This window comes from Rhinolophus ferrumequinum, chromosome 4 (assembly GCF_004115265.2).
Source record: "Rhinolophus ferrumequinum isolate MPI-CBG mRhiFer1 chromosome 4, mRhiFer1_v1.p, whole genome shotgun sequence".
NCBI classification, from domain to species: domain Eukaryota; kingdom Metazoa; phylum Chordata; class Mammalia; order Chiroptera; family Rhinolophidae; genus Rhinolophus; species Rhinolophus ferrumequinum.
The window spans coordinates 92,109,743-92,133,012 of NC_046287.1; the positions used below are offsets into that span (position 1 = coordinate 92,109,743).

Sequence of the window (23,270 nt, forward strand, 5' to 3'; positions counted from 1 at the left end):
TTTAAATTTTGGCGACCAAATCTATTTTTATCAGTTATAACTAAATGATAAAATTACATAGCCAGATCAAAATATTACTCTTCAAAGTACTGACATTATTACTGCAGTTTATACTAACATAGTTTGATATTATTAGAGCAGAATATAATTTCTTTCTCCTCATCCCATTCAACGTGATGGTGCCTGAAATCTTACACACCCATTACTCCCCCAGATTTTGCACATCAATCTTATGCCAAACCACATAATTTACATAAAACAGTTTTCTTCTGCAATGACAATTGGGATTATTTTGTACTTTGGGGGATGTTTTTCAAACCAAAGTATTATCGTCTCTTCCTTCCTGCATTTCTTTTTCCGTCTTTTTTTTTTTTTTGTCCCTTTTTAAAAATTTTGTTTCAAAAATGATTAGTCAGTTAGTAAAAAATGAAGAGCATCTAATTGTGCTTTGCAGGAATGATTCATGCAATTTAGTCATCTGTATTAGAAAATGCTAACATGTAGGTGAACTCATTCATTTACTCTCATTTTCAAAATAGAGACCTGAGTCTCCTTGTGCAATATTCAGTAATGACAGGATCAAAATTGCCCAAATTGGAAAGACCATAGTTTCCAGAATTTGTTTAATTCAAATGTCTTCAGCACTCATCAAAACATTAGGGAAAAGCATTTTTTCTACCTATTTCATGGAAAGCAAGCTATGTTTTAATAATGGAAACATAATTAGTAATGGTTCCTGTTACTACTGAGGTTACTGCCCTTGAAGATCTTGAGATAGTAGAAGGTACTATCTTAACCGACTAGGATATGAATCTATGTAGAAGATGGACAGTCTGTTTTTAAGTGCAATTCCTCTTTCCTCTGTAATGATCCTTAAGTAAGTTTATCTATAAAATACTTGACGTCTCTCTACTAAAAAGTAGTGTATTTTTGTGTGTTTGTGTGGCCCCATGCAGTTATAAAATTCTGTTTTTCTACAACTATAGCAGTTTTTCTCAAGCTTTCTGGTGCGTAAGAATCACCTGGAGAGCTTGCTAAAACAGATTCTTTTCCTTCATCTGTAGAAATTCTAAATTGGGAGTATTAGGGAGGGACATAAATTTGCATTTCTAGCAAACTCATTAGGTTACGCTGATGTAGCTAGTCTAAGGAAGAACTTAGAATAGCACTGGACTGTATAAGTCTATTCAACAGCACAGAGAACTATAAGATTGATTCCAAAAGAGATCTCTCTCATAAGAGGTCAGACAATTAAGTTCGCAAACTTATCCTAGAAAAAGTGCTACACACCTCATTGCTGAATATCATTATGGTCACCTTTGAAGTACTCTCCTTGGGAAGCTATGCACTGATGCCAGTGCCTAGTCCATACTTCAAAGTAATTTTGGAACCTTTTTTCTAGAATGGCCATTAGAGATGTCATCATGTTACCCTTGATGTCCTGAATGTCATCAAAATGTCTTTCTTTCAATATTTCATTTATCTTCGGGTAAAGAAAGAAGTCATTGGGGGCCAGATAATGTGAGTAGGGAAGGTGTTCCAATACAGTTATTTGTTTACTGGCTCAAAACTCCCTCATAGACAGTGCTATGTGAGCTGATGCATTGTTGTGATGCAAGAGCCATGAATTGTTGGTGAAAGGTTCAGGTCAACTAACTTTTTCACGCAGCCTTTTCAGCACTTCCAAATAGCAAATTTGGTTAACTGTTTGTCCAATTGGTACAAATTCATAATGAATAATCCCTCTGATGTAAAAATAAAAGGTTAGTAATATCATTGCAGCTAGTTCACAAGTCAGACCTTGCATATTTCTTATATGTAATATTTATACTAAGATACATAATATTTTATATATTACTATGGTGTTTACATGTAGTCATATATATTTTCACATATAAGATTCTTGTATACAGAAGATACAAATACATAAATTAATGGATACTGTGGGTTTTTTGCTTTCATGCTGCTAGACATGGGATTTTAATTTTCTTAAAAAGTTGTCAATTCTTCATATGCAACATCTATTTTAATATTAAAATACAAACATCATTCTATATTTCACATTAAGGGAATATTTATGCCTAACATTCAACTCATCCACCCCAATTGATGAAGAAGAAAGGGAAGGAGCGTGGGAAAAGGGAGGTAGAAAAGTTGTCACTTTACCTCAAGTGACAATGAGGTAAATGACATGAAATCTTCTGAAGATATAGTTTATTTATGCACTTGAGTGATAGGAGTTATACATATATGATTACACATATAAATTCTGAAATGTTCTCCCCGAATGATTAGTTTGTGTGACTATAACTTGAGTTGCATGGTCAATGGGTAATGGTATGCACTTTAGAGTCAGGCTTCCTGAGCTCAGTTCCTTCCTCCATCACTTACTAGTTGTGTGAACTTGAACCTGTTGTTTCACTTCTCTGTGCTTCATCTATAAAATTACAAAAATAACAATTTCTACCTTATTGTGTTGGTATAAGATGTAAAAGGGTTGATATATTTAAAGTGCCTGTTGTGGAATAAATGCTCATGTTAGTTTTTCTTTTCTCATTTACTCCTTTCTTCCTCCTTCGTGTACTGATCCCACTGGACTTGCTATTTGTAATGTCTTTATTACACCTCTTCGTTTGTTTTATTTTAGTTGAAAAAGAGTTTGAGTTCTTGATTCACACCTGTGTTTTTTACAGCTAACATATAATATTATATTAGTTTCAGGGGTACACAGTAATTATTTAACTAGGTATTTATATACCTAATGGAGTGATCACCATGATAAGTCCAGCAACCATCTGACACCATACTATGCTATCACAATATTATTGAATATATTCCCTATGCTATATATTATATCACCATTATTTGTTTTATACCTGGAAATTTGGATGTCTTATTCCCATTCACCTTCCTTTAATTTCCTCAACTATGGTTGACATTCAGTATTATTTTATATTAATTTCAGGTGTATAGCACAGTGGTTAGATATATGTATAATTTAAGAACTGATCCCCCTGACTAGTCTAGTACCCACCTAGCACTATACATAGTTATTGCAATATAACTTAGTATATTCCCTGCGCTTTATATCTCCATGACTGTTTTTTAACTAACAATTTGTACTTATAAACGCATCACCCTTTTACCCTGCCCTCCAACCCCCTCCCATCTATCACCCCTATAAATTTAACACCCATCTGACACCATACATAGTTATTACAATATTACTGACTCTATTCCTTATGCTATACTCTACCTCCCCATAACTACTTTGTAACAACTAATTTGTACATCTTAATCCCTTCCCCCTTTTTCATCCACCCTAACCCCCCTCCCATCTGGCAACCATCAAAATGTTTTCTGTATCTGTGAGTTTGTTTTGGATTCATTTGTCTATTTTGTTCTTTAGATTCCACAGGTAAGTGAAATTACATTGCGTCTGTCTTTCTTTGTCTGACTCTCCACTCAGCACAACACCCTCCACATCTTGCTACCACAGATGGCAAGAACCTTTTCCCTTCCCTGACCGAGCAATATTCCATTGTATATATGCACTACCTCCTCTTTATCCATTCTTCCATTGACAAACACTTAGGCTGCTTCTATAGCTGGTTCATTGTAAACGATGCTGCAATGGATGCACACATCCCTTTGAAGTAGTGCTTTGGGTTTCTTCAGATAAATACCCAGAAGTGGGATTACTGGGTCCTCCTCTGTCTATTGTTACAGCCTGTGTTTTAAAGTCTATTTTGTCTGATATAAGTATTGCTACTGCAGAATTTTTTGTATGTTTCTCATTTCTATTTTCATGAAATATCTTTTTCCATCCCTTTACTTTCTGTTTGTGTGTGTCTTTTGATCTGAAGTGATTCTCTTAAAGGTAGCATATATAAGGGTTTTGTTTTCTTATCCAAGCAGCCTTCCTATCTTTTTTCATTTTTTTTTAATTGGGGAATATTGGGGAGCAGTGTGTTTCTCCAGGGCCCATCAGCTCCACGTTATTGTCCTTCAATGTACTTGTGGAGGGCACAGCTCAGGTCCAAGTCCGGTCACCATTTTCAATCTTAGTTGCAGGGGGTGCAGCCCACCATCACATGTGGAAATTGAACCGGCAACCTTGTTATTGAGAGCTCGGGCTCTAACCAACTGAACCATCTGGCTGCCCTTTTTTTTTTTTTCCTTGGATTAGAGCATTTAATCCATTTACATTGAAAGTAATTTTTGATAGATATATAGGTATTGCCATTTTATTATTCATATTTTTATTCCCCCGCCCCACCATCTTAAAGAAATCCCTGTAACATTCCTTGTAATACTATTGGTTCAGTGGTGATGAACTCCTTTAGCTTTTCCTTTACTGTCCTTTGATTCTAAGTGATAGCTTTGCTGTGTAGAATACTCTTGGTTGTAGGTCATTACTTTTCATCACATTGAATATTTCATGTCAGTCCCTTCTGGCCTACAAAGTTTCTGTTGAGAAATCAGCTGACTGCTGAGGACTACCTGGTAGGAGCTACAAAGTAATCTTCAGTTGTTTGCTGCCTGTGCTAAACCTGGTGGCATGTGGGAGAGGTCACACTGCAAACCAAAGATGTCTGCCACCAGTACCAGGCCTGGGGTTGTTCTGCGAAACTCCAGGGGCCTGTTGCTACCTGCCAGCTCCCTTAAGGTTCAGCCACTGATAAAGCTTCATGCAGTATGCAGGTTGGGTGAGGCAGGGTCTCAGGGAGTCACTAGAGTGGGAAGCGTTGTGGGTCACCAGATAAATACAGATTCTGGTTTAGTGCCAGTGCTGAGCCTGGTACTACTCAGCAAAAGTCTCAGAGCACACTGAGGCCAGTCATTGCCTTCCTGGAGTCCACAGACTCATAGTTTTACAAGACACAGTTCCCCACCTGGCTGCTCAACCAGGAAGTGCCTCTGGGGGAGTCGGGTGTGGTCCCAGTGAGTCAGCAGGGTGGAGCAGCAGAGCTCACCAGGTCAATGAGATTCAAATTTGGCCATCAGCATTTGGGGAGGGCTCAACACAGGAAAGATGACCGCTGCCTGCTAGCTGCATGGGAGAAGGACCCTACACAGGGAAAATAGTGACTGTCTTCCAGCCCTTGCCTCAAAGCTTTATACCTCAGTCTGCCTCCCCCCATATGCCTCTGATGCCTTCTGAGTCATTATCCTTCTGGAGAGCGCAGGGTGAGTGCCTGTGAGTGAGTGGGTCTGTGCACAGTACCCAAAAGAGGATGTCTGAGTTTCCCATAGCCTTCCGTCCCACACACGGTCAGAATCCCCACAGTTTTTCACAGCCAGATGTTGCAGGGGCTCCTCTTCCTGGTACCAGTACTCTGGGCTGGGGAGCCTGATGTGGGGCTGTGGTATCTCTCTCCTCAGGAGGGAACCTCCACAGCCGAGATATCCCTCCTCAGTCTCAACCGCCACATGGAGGTTTGAGGCAATCCCATTTCGTGTCTGCATCCATCCCACCAGTCTTGAGTGGCTTCTTTTTTATATCCTTAGCTATAAAACTTCTGTTCAGTTAGACTTTAATGTTTCTCCAGGTTGATGTTCTGTAATTTAGTTGTAATTTTAATGTGTTCATGAAAGGAAGCAGGCACAGTGTTTATCTACTCTGCCATCTTGGATCTCTTGAGGCCACAGGTGCCTTTACTGCATGCAATCTGTCTGATTTGGGGCAAGTTATAATATTTAATGAAGTCCTTAATTTTATATGTGTTAAATAATGATAATTAAAAGAGTGTGTACTTTGGGAGTCTGTGATGTCATACTTACTTGTTGACTCAGGCTTCCTTACCTTCTTTTGTTTATCATTTAATTTTTCGTGCTAATTTTTAATAACGTATGACTCACTATTTCAGGAAAAGGTGCCTTATTTGTGTACAAATACAGACTCTGTGACAAGTAAAGAGGACAGCCATTATGTGAATCAATCAATAAGAATTTATAGGGCACACTAGGAAACCAGCTTTTGATATGGTTGCTGAGAATGCAAAAATAAAAGATATAGCCTATGTACTCCAGCAGTTCACAGTCAGGTGGAGGAAAAAGAAATGCATATAAATAAGGGTCTTGCAATGTGATAAGATCTACATCAGAGGCCTTGGTTGCATCAAGGGAGGAATTAAACTTTATTGGCATTGTCCTGAAATTATATAGACGATAGAGTGAGTGGGCAACTGTCATGTTCATGAACATGCATGAGCATTCCAGACAGAAGACACAATGTGCCTGAGTGTACAAAGGAGGTCAATATCTATGAGATATGATACCAGAAATGGAGTCCGGAAGAGGATGGAAAGGACTTTCCATATTCTGCTATAGAATTTGGATTTTGTCCTATAAATAAAGAGTAGCCATTAAAGAGATTGAAATAGAATGAGCCAAATGATGAATCCTGAAGTAAAGCAATGGACATATGGGAAGCTAATAGAAGGTTGGATTTGGAAAAAAGAAATTAGAGGTGAGAACCACAGGATAGGTGATTTATCAATTGTGAAGTATCAGGTAAATGGAATCATCCTAATTCTGCTCCTTGGTAAATAGTTTACCTGTTATGGCACAGGCAAGATTATCAAATATTATAACTGACATCTCTGCTGGGATCGTACTGGTTCTACCCCGGATCTGAGGGTGCATGAATGGTAATGAGAATCCAGCCCTAGATCTTTTTTGGCCAAGCTGTGGATCCAGACCAAAAACGCTGTCAGCCAACAAAAGGGAAACTTTTCCGTAACTGGTCTCTTCAGGGAGAGAACCTTTTGTAATAGGTCTGACAGAAGAGTCATACTTGCTTAATTGCTTTATTCTTTTGTAATTCTTCTATCTGGAGGTGTTTTGTTTGTTTTTTAATACCAAAAAGGGCCTTTCTAACTAAGGCCCTGGTGAAGTTTGGACTCTGATCCACACTTGATATAAGTATTACCTGTGCCACTTCCGATCTGTGTGATTTGGGGCAAGTTACTTAATGTATGCCTCAATTTTCTTATCTGTAAAATGACACTAATAATTAAATCCCATAGAATGTTTGTGAAGATTACATTAATAATCACATTTATTATCATAGAATAGAGCTTAATATAAGAACTCAGTTGTTTTTACTTTTATGTATATAATATAATGTGCAATGCAATAGCATTATATTGTACAAACACAGAGAACAGAAATATATGTGACTTCAGTATTCCCCTCCTTTTATGACAGGCTTTGTGGTGCTTCCTTAAATAGCTTGATTCATTAGCATTTCACAATTCATGGATTGTGGCTTAAAAAAACAAAACAAAACAAAAAAAACTCCTACTTCTTAAAGAAGATGGTTTGTAAACCATTTCCTCTTCTCACTATGTATGAAATGTTAGCTAATCCAGAGCTTGTTGATGGCTAGGCATAATTGTAAAATATTAGTTTAGCTTCATCAGGACTGATTTTCTCCTGAATATTATTTAGTCCCTTTCCATACATACAACTTATCTCATATTTATCTTCAGTCATTTGGCAAAAATGATTAAATTCCTATGCCAATTCCATTGAGTAATTTAAGTGATATTTTCAAAAATCAAAAATATTATAAATAGGAATATTTATTTTAATTGTTATGATAGATTTTTTTCATTGCACTATTCTAAATAGTTCTGCATATATATTTCATTGATCATCCTATTTTTATCAGATAGAAAAGAGGCAATATTGTTGTTTCCATTTCACAAATGCTGTAACTGTAGTGTACTCTCCAAGTTATGGGATTTTCTAAATAGCTTTTAGTTTGATAGCAGAGAGCTATAGAAGTTTGAATCCTAATTGTTTAATGTAGTATTATCTATCACAGGAGAAAATCATATGGCTTTCTACTCTTTTTCACTACTTAATTATCTAACCAATTTGTAGAAAAGGAATGGTTATTACCTTGTAAATTAGACATTAATACCAGTCTACATTTTCTATTTAATCTCATATGACAAACATTTTTATTTTGCATCAATTTAGTTTTACTCATTTTGATTGATCACTTGGCTTTTATAAATATACATCAGAGTCTAAGAGGATATAAAGATACACTAACATATATTTTTCTGTATCCAAGGAACTTATGACTCAGTGCTATGATTCAATCATTCCTCCTCTCTTAACATTTCTGCTATAGTTTTTATGACCTGGTTCCAACTTCCTCTCATATTAATCTCACTATTTTCAAATGCTCCATTTTCCATTTTCCATTTCCACAAATGATCCACCTTTTCTAACAACATTGCTTCTGAATATGTCTATAATTTTCTCCCTTGAATGCTTTTTGAGTTCCCATTTATATATATGCCCAGCACATAAAATCATTAGACAAAGCTTCATGCATGGGAAACTAACAAGAAATCCAAGGATGCATAATCTATTTTGTAGGTCTGCAAAGGGGCAGTTCTCTTAAAATGAATCTGAATAGAAATGAAGTCTTAGGGCAAAACCAAACTGTGACAGGTTTAGACTAGAAATCAAATACTTGAGAGAAAAAGGGAAGCAGGAATTGATGGTCCTCAAGGGGCTATGGATGTTTAGGGTAGCTTTTGATCTCTCTCTGTCAAGGATTATTCTACAACATGAAGTGGACCAGCTCTGGTCAGTAGAATCCTAGTGTCCAATCATCTTCAGTCAAAGTGTACTTATAAAGAGAAGGACTAGAGTTATTTCTCTAATGTCTGTCTTCTTCACTACATTGTAAGCTCATATGGCATGAACTATTATCTTGTCTGATCAAGATGCTGCACCCTGAAGATAGTGCATGACATGGAGTACTGAAGACAGTGGCACAGAGTAGGGCCTCAACATATATTTGATGAATGAATAACAGCTGAAAAATCAAAATAATAAGAATTTAAATCCATTCTGGACCAAGGGCCCAGTATTCACAGAAAGGCATTTTGGTAAGAATGTGAGGGTAATTTGGGGAATTACAAGGACTAAATATTTGAGCCACAGCATTTGGTATCTAACAGGGGACAAGTGACAGGTTAATCTTAAGAGGAAATCAGAACCCAGAGTCCAGATTCTTCATGTGACATGTTGGGAAATTGGAATTTCATCTTGAGGACATTGCAGAGTCGTTGAAGTACTTTAAGCAATATGTATGATGGTCTGATTGGCCCTTTTAACAGATGATTTTGGAGGAAATAGATGATTGTTGAGATAAGGTTCAAGTCAGGGAGAGTTGTTAGGAGGCTATTATAATAATTTCTGTGTGAAATTGAGAAACTTTTTTAAGACAATGAGGTACAAATGAAGAGAAGTAAGCAGCATATATAAAATTTTGGTTTAGAGGCCGGGAATTTGGAAAGGAAGACTTGAGCATCAACCTCAAATTCTGCCTTAGGTGATTTATGGCCATTCACTAAGAATCAGAAAGCATAAATGGAGAAAGAGTTTGAGGATGATAAGATGATGAGTTCCAATTTAGCCTCTGAGTTTGAGATGACTACGAGATACCCAAGTGGAAAAGTCAATGAGGCATTAGAATATCAAATAAGACTGTAAGGTGAGGAGGCTCGGCTGGGGATGTGGAAGTGAATCATCAGCACATAACTGACAGTTGAAATCATAGGAGACTTTCAGGGAGCGTAGACTGAAGGAAAAGGGAAGAAGCTTGCAAAGTGAACACAACATTTAAGGGGCAAGGGAGAAAAAGGAACCTGAAAAGGATACGGAGAAGAGGTATCACAAATGGCTAGAGGCAAACATACAGAGATTAAAAAAGAGAGAGAGAGAATATACGTAGATTTTGTGAATATATTTTTGAAAATAGAGCCAAAGAAAAATGTGAAATTCAAGTTAACCTTTTAATTCTTAATAACATATGTGGAAAATGCATTATAACCGAAGAATTACAATTTCCTCTGCAAATTCAAAGAACATGATGGTTTGTAGAAAAAATTTTAATTGCTCTGTAAAACAATGACTGTGTATTTAAGAACCAAAGCTAAATGGCTATGTGAATGACAGGAGAAAAATTAAAAAGCAAAACTTAAAAGGATGAAATTAAGAAATAATTGTTAAATGTTTATATCTCTACTTACACTAGTACCCCCTAATCTGTGGCTTTGCTTTCCACGGTCTCAGTTACCCACTGTCAACCGCAGTCCAAAAATATTAAATGGATAATTCCAGAAATAAACAATTATAAGTTTGAAAATGCGTGCTGTTCTTAGTAGTTGGTGAAATCTCACACAGTCTAGCTCTGTCCAGTCCGGATGTGAATGACCCCTTTATCCAGCATCTCCACACTCCAGACACTTCCGGCCCGTTAGTCCCTGAGTAGCGATCTGGGCTATCAGATCAACTGTTGTGGTAGCACAGTGCTTGTGTCCAAGTAACCTTTATTTTACTTAATAACGTCCCTAAAGACATTCACATACCTTTTATTACAGTATATTGTTAAAATTGTTCCATTTTTTTAATTACTGTTGTCAATCTCTTACTGTGCCTAATTTACAAATTAAACTTTATCATAGGTATGTACCTGTTTCCCTGAAAATCAGACCTAGATGGACAATCAGCTCTATTGTGTCTTTTGGAGCAAAAATTAATATAAGACCCGGTTTTATTTTACTATTATATTTTATTTTACTATAATATAAGACCAGGTATAATATAATATAATATAATATAATATAAAATAATATAATACAATACAATATAATACAATATAATATAATACAATATAATACCGGGTCTTATATTAGTTTTTGCTCCAAAATACGTATTAAAGCTGATTGTCCAGCTAGGTCTTATTTTTTGGGGAAACAGGGTTTATATAGGACAAAACAGTATATATGTGGTTTGGTACTATCTGTGGTTTCTGGCATCCACTTAGCATCTTGGAATGTATTCCTCATGGATAAGTGGGAAATGCTATATTCCTGACAGGAAACAAAGTTTCTGGATCAGGGAACAGACAAATTATTTACTTATGTAACAATCTTAGCATTGGTTTCCATGCTGCAGATCCCCACAGGGTGGCAGATGAGAGCCTGGTGAACCCAATGCATACAGGAGTTTGTACCACGGGAGAGGAACTAGGAAATTATAAATCTCAGAGCTTATATAGTGCAGCTTTACCAGCTGCCCATCTTCCCACTGGAGAAGGAGAAAAACCTTAATTTTCTAAAGTAAAGGAACTCTCTCTGGGCAGGCAAAGGTTCCTAGGTTTATCATCTTTAGAATGTTAGCAGATGGCTCCAGGGAAGGAGCCATGTTTGACTTAAGGTTTCTTTACCATTCAAACATTCTTTAACCCAGATGCTAGCAATGCTAGGATGCTCAGAAAGCCCTGACCTTGCATAAATGTGAACATATTCACGAAGCGTTGTTTCCCAAGAATTACCAGAAGTGCTAGACCCTGAAGCAGACTGGAGTAATTATACTGGGGCTGACCCTAGTGTTTCATGATTTATAAAATGCAAGACATTCCTCTTATGATTTTGCAAATCCCAGTTGAGAAAATTTGCTATGAAGAACTCTGAGTAGGTTGATAGCAGAGTTGGAGTCATTCACCATGTGATGATGGTTTCCACATCCAACTGTCTAGAATAAGGAACAGCATCGCTACTAGACACCATAATTGGAAGACCCCTAAACTTTGAACAACATGTAATCTCTATTCATTGCTGACCCCATCAGCCCCAGTCTGAATTTTCCACTTTCTCTTCTGTTTTCCGATAGCACTTCATGTTAAACTCTTAGAGCATTTTTTACTACAATTAGTTGTACCTGTCAGCCTCACTGGACTATGAATACTTGCTGGGAGAAAATATTTCTTGAGCAGCTATTACATGCAGGCCGTTGTGTTAAATCTTGTGAGAAATTCCTAGAAAATGATCACATCCTTAAGAATGCTTACTGTTTCGTATTTTGTACATTTTGAGATGTAATTATAAGTCATATTGGTTAAAAAAAGAGAGAGAGAGAGAGAGAGAAAGAGAAATATAGAATTAGCCACTGACGGGGGGAGATGTTCTTTACTTACATGTCTTTACTTACATGACGGGGGGAGTATGTCTTTCAAGAAAACTGAGAAAAGGGAAGTGAATGGGATCTTAGTCTTTGAAGGAAAAGATCACATGTGGGGCACCCAGTGGAGAGATTTAGGTGGTGTTTAATACCACAAACCCTCACTCTGATACTTGTTATAATGAATTTTAAATTTTTTCATTTTTTTTCTTTACCTACAATAGCTGTTTTATGCTAAAACTATGCATAAGAATGTTTAGAACAGTTATCAGGATTTAAAAATAGAAAATAATTTCTCTCTAGTTCAAACTTGATTGTTTTAAATTGTCACTCAAGCGTCTGCTTGCTGAACAAAATCAGTCACTAACAATATATTTTGTCCCCGGGGTGATTAAAAAATACTATCTATTAGTTTCAAAAGAAGTAATTACCACTTGTAAAGTTCTTTGGTATAAAATATAAAAGGAATGGAAATATTCTGATGGGACTCACACAGAAGTAAAAATTATTTTTCTGACATGATCATTAGGAAAAAGATGCAATTGTCTAGACGTAATTTGTAGTGATGTTATGAAGAAGATAATTTAATTTATTGTTCAGTTCTTATACATATTTAATTATAAGTTTTCATAATGCAATATTTCAGAGAGCATATTTGATCCTTTTTTTAAAAAAAAAGGGAACAAATGTACCTCAGTAGTGTGAGGAATACATTTCATTGTGTTCTTTATATAGCTCAATATCAAGATAATTCAAAGCTGTCATTTTATTTAACTCTTACTTTTAAAATAATTCCTGGTCAAAGTTTAACATAGCAAACATTTTTCTCAAATCACATGTTTCATATAATTAAGGAATCTTTAGATAAATATAACATTTTCTGCACATTAAATATAAAAAAATTAGCAATTCATTGACTTCCAGGAGGATTTCCAAGTTAGGTTTTATCTACGCTTAGGATATAACAGATATGAAGCACTAACTATTATACCTATATTGGTCATTACTATTTCCAAGGCAACAGACCACTACTTCCACTCACTTATATGTAATTTGCATCCTGCATGCATTCCTCTAGAATAGGTAAGTGTGTCAAAATGGTAAGTAAAGCCATTGATTATTTTTCAAAATTTAGTGCCTTTCATTTATAATGTCGTTTTCTTTGTTATAATGATACTACTATCTTTCCCCAATATAAAATCAGTTTTTTCCCTATGTTGTAAAGTTCCATTGGCAAGGTCAAGGACAGATATAGTTCGCATATTAACAAATAGTACTAATGACAAGGACAGATCAGGAAGGCCACTGATATATAACTGAAGTTCATAAATTATAAATTGCTTTAATAGATTCTTATTTTTGTGTAGATTAATAATGTTAGGGATGGCCAATTAGTTCAGTTGGTTAGAGCATGGTGCTAATAACGCCCAGGTTGCTGGTGCGATCCCCGCAAGGGCCACTGTGAATTGAGCCCTCCTTAAAAAAAAATTAAAAAATAATGCTGCCACTGGCTTGGTGGACATCGCTTCCTGACAATAGGCCATTGTGCTGGATCTACCTCAAAAAGCATCGGGACCTGAACTTGATATATTCATATGTATGTGTTTGTTTTACTTTCCCTGTGTTTCTCTCTTTTCTCCAGTACAGTGCTCTTAATCCAAGAGAATCTTGGGATATGTGGCATCCCACTCTGGTGGCTGAAGCTTTATTTGCTATTGCAAACATCTTCAGTTCCCTGCGCCTGATCTCACTGTTTACTGCCAATTCTCATCTGGGGCCTCTGCAAATATCTCTGGGAAGAATGCTCCTGGACATTTTGAAGTTTCTATTCATATACTGCCTTGTGTTGTTAGCGTTTGCAAATGGCCTAAATCAATTGTACTTCTATTATGAAGAAACAAAAGGGTTAAGCTGCAAAGGCATACGATGTGAAAAACAGAATAATGCATTTTCAACGTAAGTGGAACAAACATTTCTATGGGTAATGTTGTCCAGAATTTAGAGTGTATTTTATTATGAATTTGAAAAATCCATGACAAGTGGTTGCAAAAAAATTATGCTTAATGCAGGAAACAGAATTAACCTGCCTTTGAATATCAATGGCTCCTTTTGACATTAAAACATATATATATATCTAGTACATTTAAGTTTTAGTAAAATGGTCCTTTCTTTCAAAATGACCTCCTAAAAAAGAAAGCTACATATACTATTTAAAAATGTGAAATAAAATGGAAATCTGTGCCCTACTGACAGTTTACAAGCACATTAAAAGATAGAATATATATATATGTAAAAAGCAATCATGTAAGAAAATCCAAGTGTTTTTCAATCTTTCTTTGTGTGTTTTCCAGATGCTAAAGTACCCTTCACATGTCTCTTTCATTCTCTAGTTTTTTACACACGAATCTAAGCATGTAGAAGTAATCCAAGCCTAGGTCATTGTTATTATGCACACAAAACTTTCTGTGCCCTTCCACCTGAGAAGTAATAGACCTTGTCCAGTGTCACCCTCCAGCATATGTCACAATCAGATCTGCTGACAGCACAGGTTCATGACCACTGTGTTTGATGCTCACAGTCCTTATAGAATTCGCTTCTACAGATCAGTGTCCATCTCCTTCCCACCATGGTAAACAATTAATTAGCAGATTAATGAAAAAGGTAATTTTCATCTCCACAGTAACCACAAGTAAACACATGGTCATTTTGTAGTTGACTTTAAAAGTCAGACACTATTCATGGGCTGTTCAAGAATTTTCTGTACTATAAGAGAGTACAGCAACTCGTCAAGTGGGAGGAAACCAATAATGTCACATAAACTGAGTCACTTATGGTTAAAATATCCTTGTTGGTTCAACTCTCTATCTGTCTTATCTTTGATCCCAATATTTAAAACTCCACTTTAATTAATCAAGATCTGATTATTTGCACATGAAATTTAAATCTCAGCCTTAGCTGACTCAAATCCTTTCAGAAATAGATTCGATACAAACCACGAATCGTGAGGAAAACAAAAAGTCATCCCAGCTTCCCGTTGTCATGTCATCCTTTGCTCCAAGCCTCTTTATTCTTCTGGGCTTAAGCGGCAGTTCTCCAGCCAACCAGCTCGCTCAGCTTTGTTGTTTTCCTTATGCCCTTTTCTGACCCTGGACAGGAGGCATTCAATGAAACTCAGCAGCATCATCCTTGTGACTAGCATGGCCTTGGATCACATCTGTTTTGATACCAGAACCTATCATTCCCCACTCATTTGTGATCCCTGTCTTGGTAATTAGCCTGTGATAACTCGGACCAGTGATTTACAGTGGTCAGATCCCACCAGCCTACCCCTTCAGAGACTGGAATTCTGACTTTAACAGTCCTCCTGGATATTGTATGCCTGCTAACTGGCCTCTCAGATTTCTGATGAAGCACCCTTTTGCACGCTCTGTCTTCCATAAGTGCCTTGTTATTCGTACTGCGTGCCCTGATGCATACTGCTTGCCAAGAACACCCCATCTATGTTTGTTGCCATATCCTTCTGATTCCATGCTTTGTCTTCCAGAAAGAACTTCCACACAGCATCTAGAAATGACTAACCGATCTCCCCAGGTCTTCTTTAATTCAGGCAATAGCTGTGGTTCAAGACCGTAACCCCTTCTCAGAAATCTGATTCATCTGCACCTAATAAGTTTATATCCAACCCCATCCTAATTTATCTTCTTTAAGGTTCCCAGGAAACCCTTTGCCTTATTACTGTTTTCATGGTAAATGATTACATATTACTAACTAAATTAAATCTCTATCTAAGAAGAATAAGGCTAGAGAAGTCTGATGCAAAATATCTAACATACAGTAAATTATATTCTAAAAGCAAATATATTGAATTCTTGGGGTTATGTATTATTTTCATGTATCCTTATCAATGGCCTCCTCTATAATCATGAAAAGCAACAGATAATTGCATATTTAAAATATTATGGGCCCAAATCATTCAACCCAAATAAATCAAGTGTTCTACCTGGAAATTTTTTTTCAGGTAACAGAATGTAAACCAGCAAGCAACAAATTATTTTTGTGCAAAATTATTCAAAAACTAAAAAAAATATGGTAATAACTCCTAGAATTATGACTGTACTAGAGTATATAGAATGTACCAGGCAGGCATAAGTTACCTGTTCCATGATGACTCTGTTCCAGCTTAATGGATGTCAATCACTGTCAGGGGATGTCTAGTGGTGCCCTCGGGCTCCTGCTCTATGTCTCATTTCTGTGCTTCTGTTGGTCTTCAGTTTTCTTTTTATAACTTTATAACTTCCATAAATTTCAAGGTTTGTTTTTATACCCACCCTCTCAGAGATTTTACTCCATGTGAGGATTAAAAAACACATTAATTCATGTACACTGCCTAATACAGTGCCTGTCATACAATGTGATTTAAAAAAAAAGGTAGCTACTTTACTCCTTTATATTATTAGTTGTATTAATAGAGTATTTATTATCTCTCCCCTATATCTCTCATAGTCCCTTTCTATTACTCCTTCCATGGGAGTACAGATGGATGCTGAAACTTTGAACTCTGTATTTCTCATTAGCTACCACTCCTGTGTGTCTCCTTCCTTTCATCCAAGCAACCCTGAAATGAAGCCTAAACATGATACCTTGTTTTCTTGCTCCTTATGCATTCTTTATCCAATTTCAATTTGGCTATTGCTTCCACCACTCCACTAACACTATTCTAGAAAATACTAGAGCTACTGTCAATGGACATTTATCTTTTTATATCTTATTTAATGTCTCTGCATCATTTGAACCTGTTTAACACTTTTGTTTTTTTAAATCTTGTTCCTCTTTTTTTTAATTTCAATGTTACTATGTTTTTAGATTTCATTTCTTCTTTAATCTTTCCCACTTTTCTCTGATAATTATTTTACAATTATTGCTTTTAAATAGTGGTCTGCCTTATCAACTATCCTCAAACCCTATTCCAATATCCCTTTGAAAACTCATCTATGATTAAGGCTTTGGCCCTATATAGTGTCTGAGATGACTCCTACGTTCGTATCACTAGAGGTTCATATCACAGATCCTCAAGATTTGTAGGTCCAACTTTTAGACACCTCTACATCTATATCTCGTAAAAATGTAGACCCAATCAAAGAAAATTCATCAGAGTCTCTCTCAAAATGTATACTTCCTCCTTCTCAACTACCTTTGTAGTCAATGCTACCATAACCCACCCCGATACTTAAATTAAAAGCTTGTGTTAGATATTGCCTCTCCCTTTCCCCATCCCCGTGCAGTCAGTCAATAAATGTTTACTCCTGCTCTGTTACCTTAGTGTGTCTTCCCTTGCTTACTCTTATGCCAAAAATCTAAGTTCCCCTACCTCTGGGTTCTGTCTTTGGTCATATGTCTTCCACCCTATTGCCTGAATGATCTTTCTAAATGAAAACGTTGACACTCCTCTATTTAAAGTATCAAAATAGATTCTCATTCCTTATTGGATACACCCAAATTGCTCTTCTTGACATACCAGGTCCTTCAGGGATGTTCTGTCTTGCTTCTTCTTCAAGCCTCATCTTTCTTCATTCCCTAATCACACATTTCTAGTGGGTTATCAATCCCCAAATATGCTTATATTCTACTCTCGCCACAGAATGCTTTTTTCCTGCCATCCCACTTGGCAAAATTTTATTCTGTTTCCCAAAATCTGTCTGAGATGTACCTTTTCCAGAATGCTTTCCTGATTCCCCTCCTGTGAGCTTTCAGGGGGCGTAAACTGTGATGTATGTCTTCTATGTCTCTTGTTCCTACCAGCAAATGGACACTTCTTCCTGTTATTTTCTCTTTAACATGGGAAGAAATACATGTTACAAAAAGAAACCGATGTTTAATCATTGAAGTTATTCTATATACAATTTTAAACTAATAGTCTCTGATTAACGGACTCTCCTTTGAAGAGAGGTGCATCAGCTTTGTGACAGATATTGTCTTATTAAGAAAAACCCTTTGATGTTTATTGAAGCTTTATTCCTCATAATTAGAACTTGCCAATTGAGGTCTTACTTTGTTATAATTTTACATTATTCCTTATAAATTAAGAATAAAATACGCAGATGTGTTTTCCTCATTGTTTTAGTCTCAAGGTGATAAGGGAAAATCTCAACTGTGGAATACATTACCTTTTTACTTGTTTGCTTTCTCTAGTTGTAAGTACTTAACTAGGGAACAAGCTAACTTTTAAAAGTAGCGATTGAGAAATATCTTCAAAGAGCAAGAGACAAAATGCTACCTTTAGAAAGGCAATGTTATAACATCATCCCATAGAAATTGCCAGATTTTAGTCTTCAACTGAAGTTTTATACTATGCTGTTTAATTAAGAGGGGCATTACCATAGAAAGCTTTCTGTCCTTATTTCAACATGGAATTATGAAAATAGCTGTCACCTAAAAGCAGTCTGAGATTTGATGTAGCTAATGACTCTTCAGTGTATGGGAAATGTTGATATCAATAGATTTGGGAATCACTAAGTAAGAAACCATTTCTAGAAGCAATGACTTTGAAATGTTAACCTAGTTTGATTTTCTTAAATCATATAACAAAAGGATAATTAACTTACAAACACCAAGGTTTTAACTCATCTAAGAAGTGAATATATTTTAGTTAAGTGGAACTATTCTGCAAACCTCACTTCAGAGTCATTCCATTCAAAAACGAAAAATAAAATAAAAATAAGAATGAAAGACATAGGAATTATTAATAATAATTAATTATAAAACATTATCCTATTTTGAATTTTCTCTTTTTCAATTCTAATTAAAAGTGTAAATAAATATTTTGCCTAAGGGTTTGCTAATATTCCCTAATAATCTAGTACTTCTTATGTGGACAGAAGTAAATCCATATTATTAAAACATGAGAATCCATTTATCCTACATCACTTTTTATTTAAACATTAAAGAAAACAACTGTTGTGGGATTTTGTTGGCAACATTTTATTATTTATTTATTTATTTATTGTATCACTTATGTTATATAACCTCTAGCTTTCTCTGAACTGCTATTGATGTCAAGAGAAAAACATGTGAATTATATTGATACATGCACAGTGAGAATACACACTATTCAGAATGAAAGAAAATAATTTCACATTGAACCCAAAGACACTATCATTAATTTTAGAAATTGTCATTAAAGTTATTAAAAAGAAAGACTCATGATGCTCATTCCTGATGACAGTCGCAGTCTGACTCAGGTTGATCAGATCAGCACCCTTACCACTTTATGGTAACTTGTCTCATTGTTGAACAGCTTTAGCAAAATAAACCAATAAACACACAATTAAATTTCATATCTTATAATTACAATTCAATTATACAATTAAAATATGAAATTGTTTACTTTTTTAAGAAAGCAATCAATTTGAGAAAAGAAGTCCTGAACTCCAATTAAGGCACCCTGAGTAAGATTACCCTGGTTATACAAACGAGAAGTTCACGGATATCAAGTAATGGACTTTTTTACAAGAATCATACACAAAATTGCAATCCTATCCTTTAATCCTCTGAGCAAGGGTTGTTCTTAGCAGGGGCAGAACTTAGAGTAAAACCTGGCTTCAGAAAGAACAGGAGTTGCCATCATGCTGGATCACAGGATTTTTTTTTAATGAACATTATCTTGATTCAACTAGTCCATGTATATTCTCTTCAAAAGTTACTTATTACCTGGCTTCTTCATCCTCAATTCTCTGCTTAGTTTGTGCTTTTCAAACCTTTGGCTTCTCATAATTCCAGTGATCCTGACCCTATATCATAACTCATGTCATTTGAGTCCCTTTTGGCAACTACCTCATTCTCTGGATAAGTCTAAGTTAAACTTTCTTAGAAAGGAAATCAGATTGTTTAGGCTCATCTTTTCACATTAGGCCATGACACTGTCCAGCAGCCTCAGATGAATTGGCTCTCCTTGGGTCACTCAACCATGACTGACCTTACCCATACCTACTAAGGACCACCCCTACATAAAATGGTACACATGGAACAGTGTCACCGGGGCTAGGAGCTGCTAGGAAACATGATTGACTTTGTCCTACAACAGGATTCCAAACTAATGCTAATCTTCCAAAACACTGAAATCTCAGTCGCCATGCCATGTATGAAATAGGTTTGCATTTGTTTTTACAATATAATTGAACTACAGTCTTACTGTAACCTTTTATCAAAGAGTGTAAGCGTTCTGTTGTCTTTTTATGATATTATATGAAGGTGTTATAATGGTTCTCCTGAAGCAAACAACTCTTCATTTGGGTTCAGACATTCTTCATCTTATTCCACTTCTTGCAGTTAGTTACAGAAACTTTACTTGCAATAAAATCATCAAACTTCACTCATAGGCAAGAATGAAAAAATCTTCCCCGAAATATAAAAAATAGCAAATTTTATAATCTAAGCATTCTGAGACACTGCCATCTTACAGTATTCGCTTTGTGCAACTTTAATTGTCAATGTGGAAATCCATGGTAACATGATTTTTAATCCTCCTACAACTAAAAGCAAAATCAGGTAAAAGAACTGACATTTTTCAAAGACTAAACTTGAGAATCTATTATTTCTTAACTATCATTCAGTGTTTTAAGATGGTTGGGCAAACTTTCTATATAAAGGACGCATAGTAAATATTTTAGGCTTTATGGGTCATATGTTCTCTGTTACAACTACTCACCTTTGCCATTGTAACACAAAAGAAACCATAGACAATGCATAAATGAATGAGCATAGCTATGTTTCAATAAAACTTTATTTATGGACATTGAATTGTAAATTTATACAATTATTGCATGTCACAAAATATCACTCTTCTTTTTATTTTTTTTCCTCAACCATTTGAAGAAACAAAACTCATTCTTAACTCAGTGGCCATAAAAAACAGGGTATGGGTCAGATCTGTCATTCCTGCAGTAGCAAATTAAACGTAGCTTTCAAAGATCTTAGGAAAATTAAGTACACCATTTGTGCTAGTATGATAAAAAATGTTTCAATTTTTTAATTAAGTTTAATTTTATATTTGCCCTAAAATATTATTTTACTATTGATACATATTTGTAAATTAATCAAATTTTCATAACTAAACAAATTCTATTGTTACATCTTATTGTATACTGGTTCTATTAATATAGCTATTAGTGTCATTTTATCTTTTTTTCAGATTATTTGAGACACTCCAGTCCCTATTTTGGTCAATATTTGGGCTCATCAATTTATATGTGACCAATGTCAAAGCACAGCATGAATTTACTGAATTTGTTGGTGCCACCATGTTTGGGACATACAATGTCATCTCTCTGGTTGTCCTACTCAACATGTTAATAGCTATGATGAATAATTCTTACCAACTTATTGCTGTAAGTAGAATAACTTTATTTTAATTCAATTTTTCGCCCTAGAATGTGTTATTCCTAGTTATACTCCATCTTATTATTTTTGGAAATAAAGCCTGTCATTGACTATTGATAAGATAGAATCAGATCACAAGTATACTATGAATGGTTAATTTGAAGTTTCTGAGCAGTGTTCACTGTATTTAGCTATATACTAATTTGGTGTTATTATATTACACATGATTATAAAATAAACTAAATCTATCTTGCCAGACAGTCATTGGCTATGGAAAGAACTAGATGAGATATGAATTATGAATAGGCAACTTATATCTATGCAATGCCCTTTGGACTTTGCATTGTCTCTGTCCATTTAACCTAGAATCTTGGTATAATCAAATGCAGGCCACCTTGGCAAGATACAAAAGATAGCCCTGAGGGGTGTCTGAGGGGAAAAGCCATAGGATTTTCAGTTTCTTGAAGTGTAGAAAAAAGCTATGTAGGTGTAACCCTGACTTCTGTAGCAGAACAAACAATATCTGTGTTTATTTGAAATTCTGGAATCCAAACACTTAGTTTAATTTATTTATTCATTCACTCAACAAATTCTTATTGAGTCCCTACTCTGCTGCCAGGTTCTGTTCTAGAAATTAGAAATATAACCATGAACAAGGAAGACAAAGTCCTTTATCCCCTTGAACTTACATGCCAGTGAGGATATATGTCTATGGCCAATAGCAATAGATAAAACAAACTATACAGAAATGAAATATTTTTCTTCAGTCTTTACTATAACCTTAGACAAGTAGCATTTTATAAAGATAATTATAGACTGCTCATTTTCTCCGTAAATACCTAAAATTATATTTCATCTTAGAATCTATTGCTAAACTTCTTGAGTGTTATTATTGTTATTTTGAAAAGCAGCATTCAGAATTTTATTTAAACCTGTCACAAAAGAAAAACTGCATAAATCTACTAGATGATTTTTATTTACTGATTGACAGTCTAAAGCATTCCCACTTGGATATACTTAGGTCCTAGGATTTGCATATGAATAGGTAAATCTCTGGAGTTCATTTGAGCGTATTACAAATCTGAAATGTGTAGATAGCACCTATATACGTCCCTCGGAATTTATGTATTCCTCTAGTCAACACACTTTCACAATGTGGATTCTATTTTCCAGACCACTCCATCAAAAACATTAGAAAGCCTCTAACTATCAAGCTATATACAGAGAAGCTATATATACAATTTGGAGTCTATAAAACATTAAATATACTGATTCATCAAGAGAACATTATTCAAGAACAGTATGACATTTTCTTGTTGCTTCTTTGTGGAGTGTCTTCCTAGGGTCCTTCTTACAGAGATGAGAACAAGCTTCAAATCTCTATTTTTGTTTAGCCCAAACTCTAAATCTTCTTGACAGGAGCAGGCACGAGGAGGCTGGGAGGCTGGGACAGGTATACCTCCCATGACGCCTCCTTGGAACAAGAATGTGACAAGTATTTGACTTTCACCTGTCCCAGAATATCAGAATTTACCCTGAGGGCTTTCTCTTTGGTCCTGCTACCTGTAACTCAGAGCTTTAGGATCAAGCATGAAAACAGAAGACAGCTTAACAGCTAAAATGCAAACGCAATCATGCAGGTCATGTCTAAAGCCTGCTTTTCACTCACTCATCTGTTCATTGATCAAATATTTATTGTGTAGCTAGTACATGCCTGACAGATGCTTGATTTTAGGGATACGCCAAATAATGAGGTTACTGCCCTCAAGAAAAATGTAATGCAGTAGGGACAAAGTCTAAATAATTTCAATACTGAGAAAAGGGATTTGAGAATTAGATGGAAGTACAGAAGAGAGGACCAAGACGGGCAGGGGTGGGAGGCAGCTGAGGTTGATTGC

The 23,270-nt window shown here is 35.6% G+C and overlaps 1 protein-coding gene across 1 annotated transcript in view; it reads left to right on the forward strand.

Annotated features, from left to right (window-relative positions):
- The window catches only part of TRPC4 (transient receptor potential cation channel subfamily C member 4), a 212,872-nt gene that overhangs the window by 170,506 nt on the left and 19,096 nt on the right, over positions 1-23,270 (forward strand). Inside the window, exons 6-7 of the mRNA XM_033103825.1 lie at positions 13,640-13,953; positions 21,185-21,380. Of these exons, the coding sequence (XP_032959716.1) occupies positions 13,640-13,953; positions 21,185-21,380 (510 nt within the window). The remainder of the gene's footprint in view (positions 1-13,639; positions 13,954-21,184; positions 21,381-23,270) is intronic.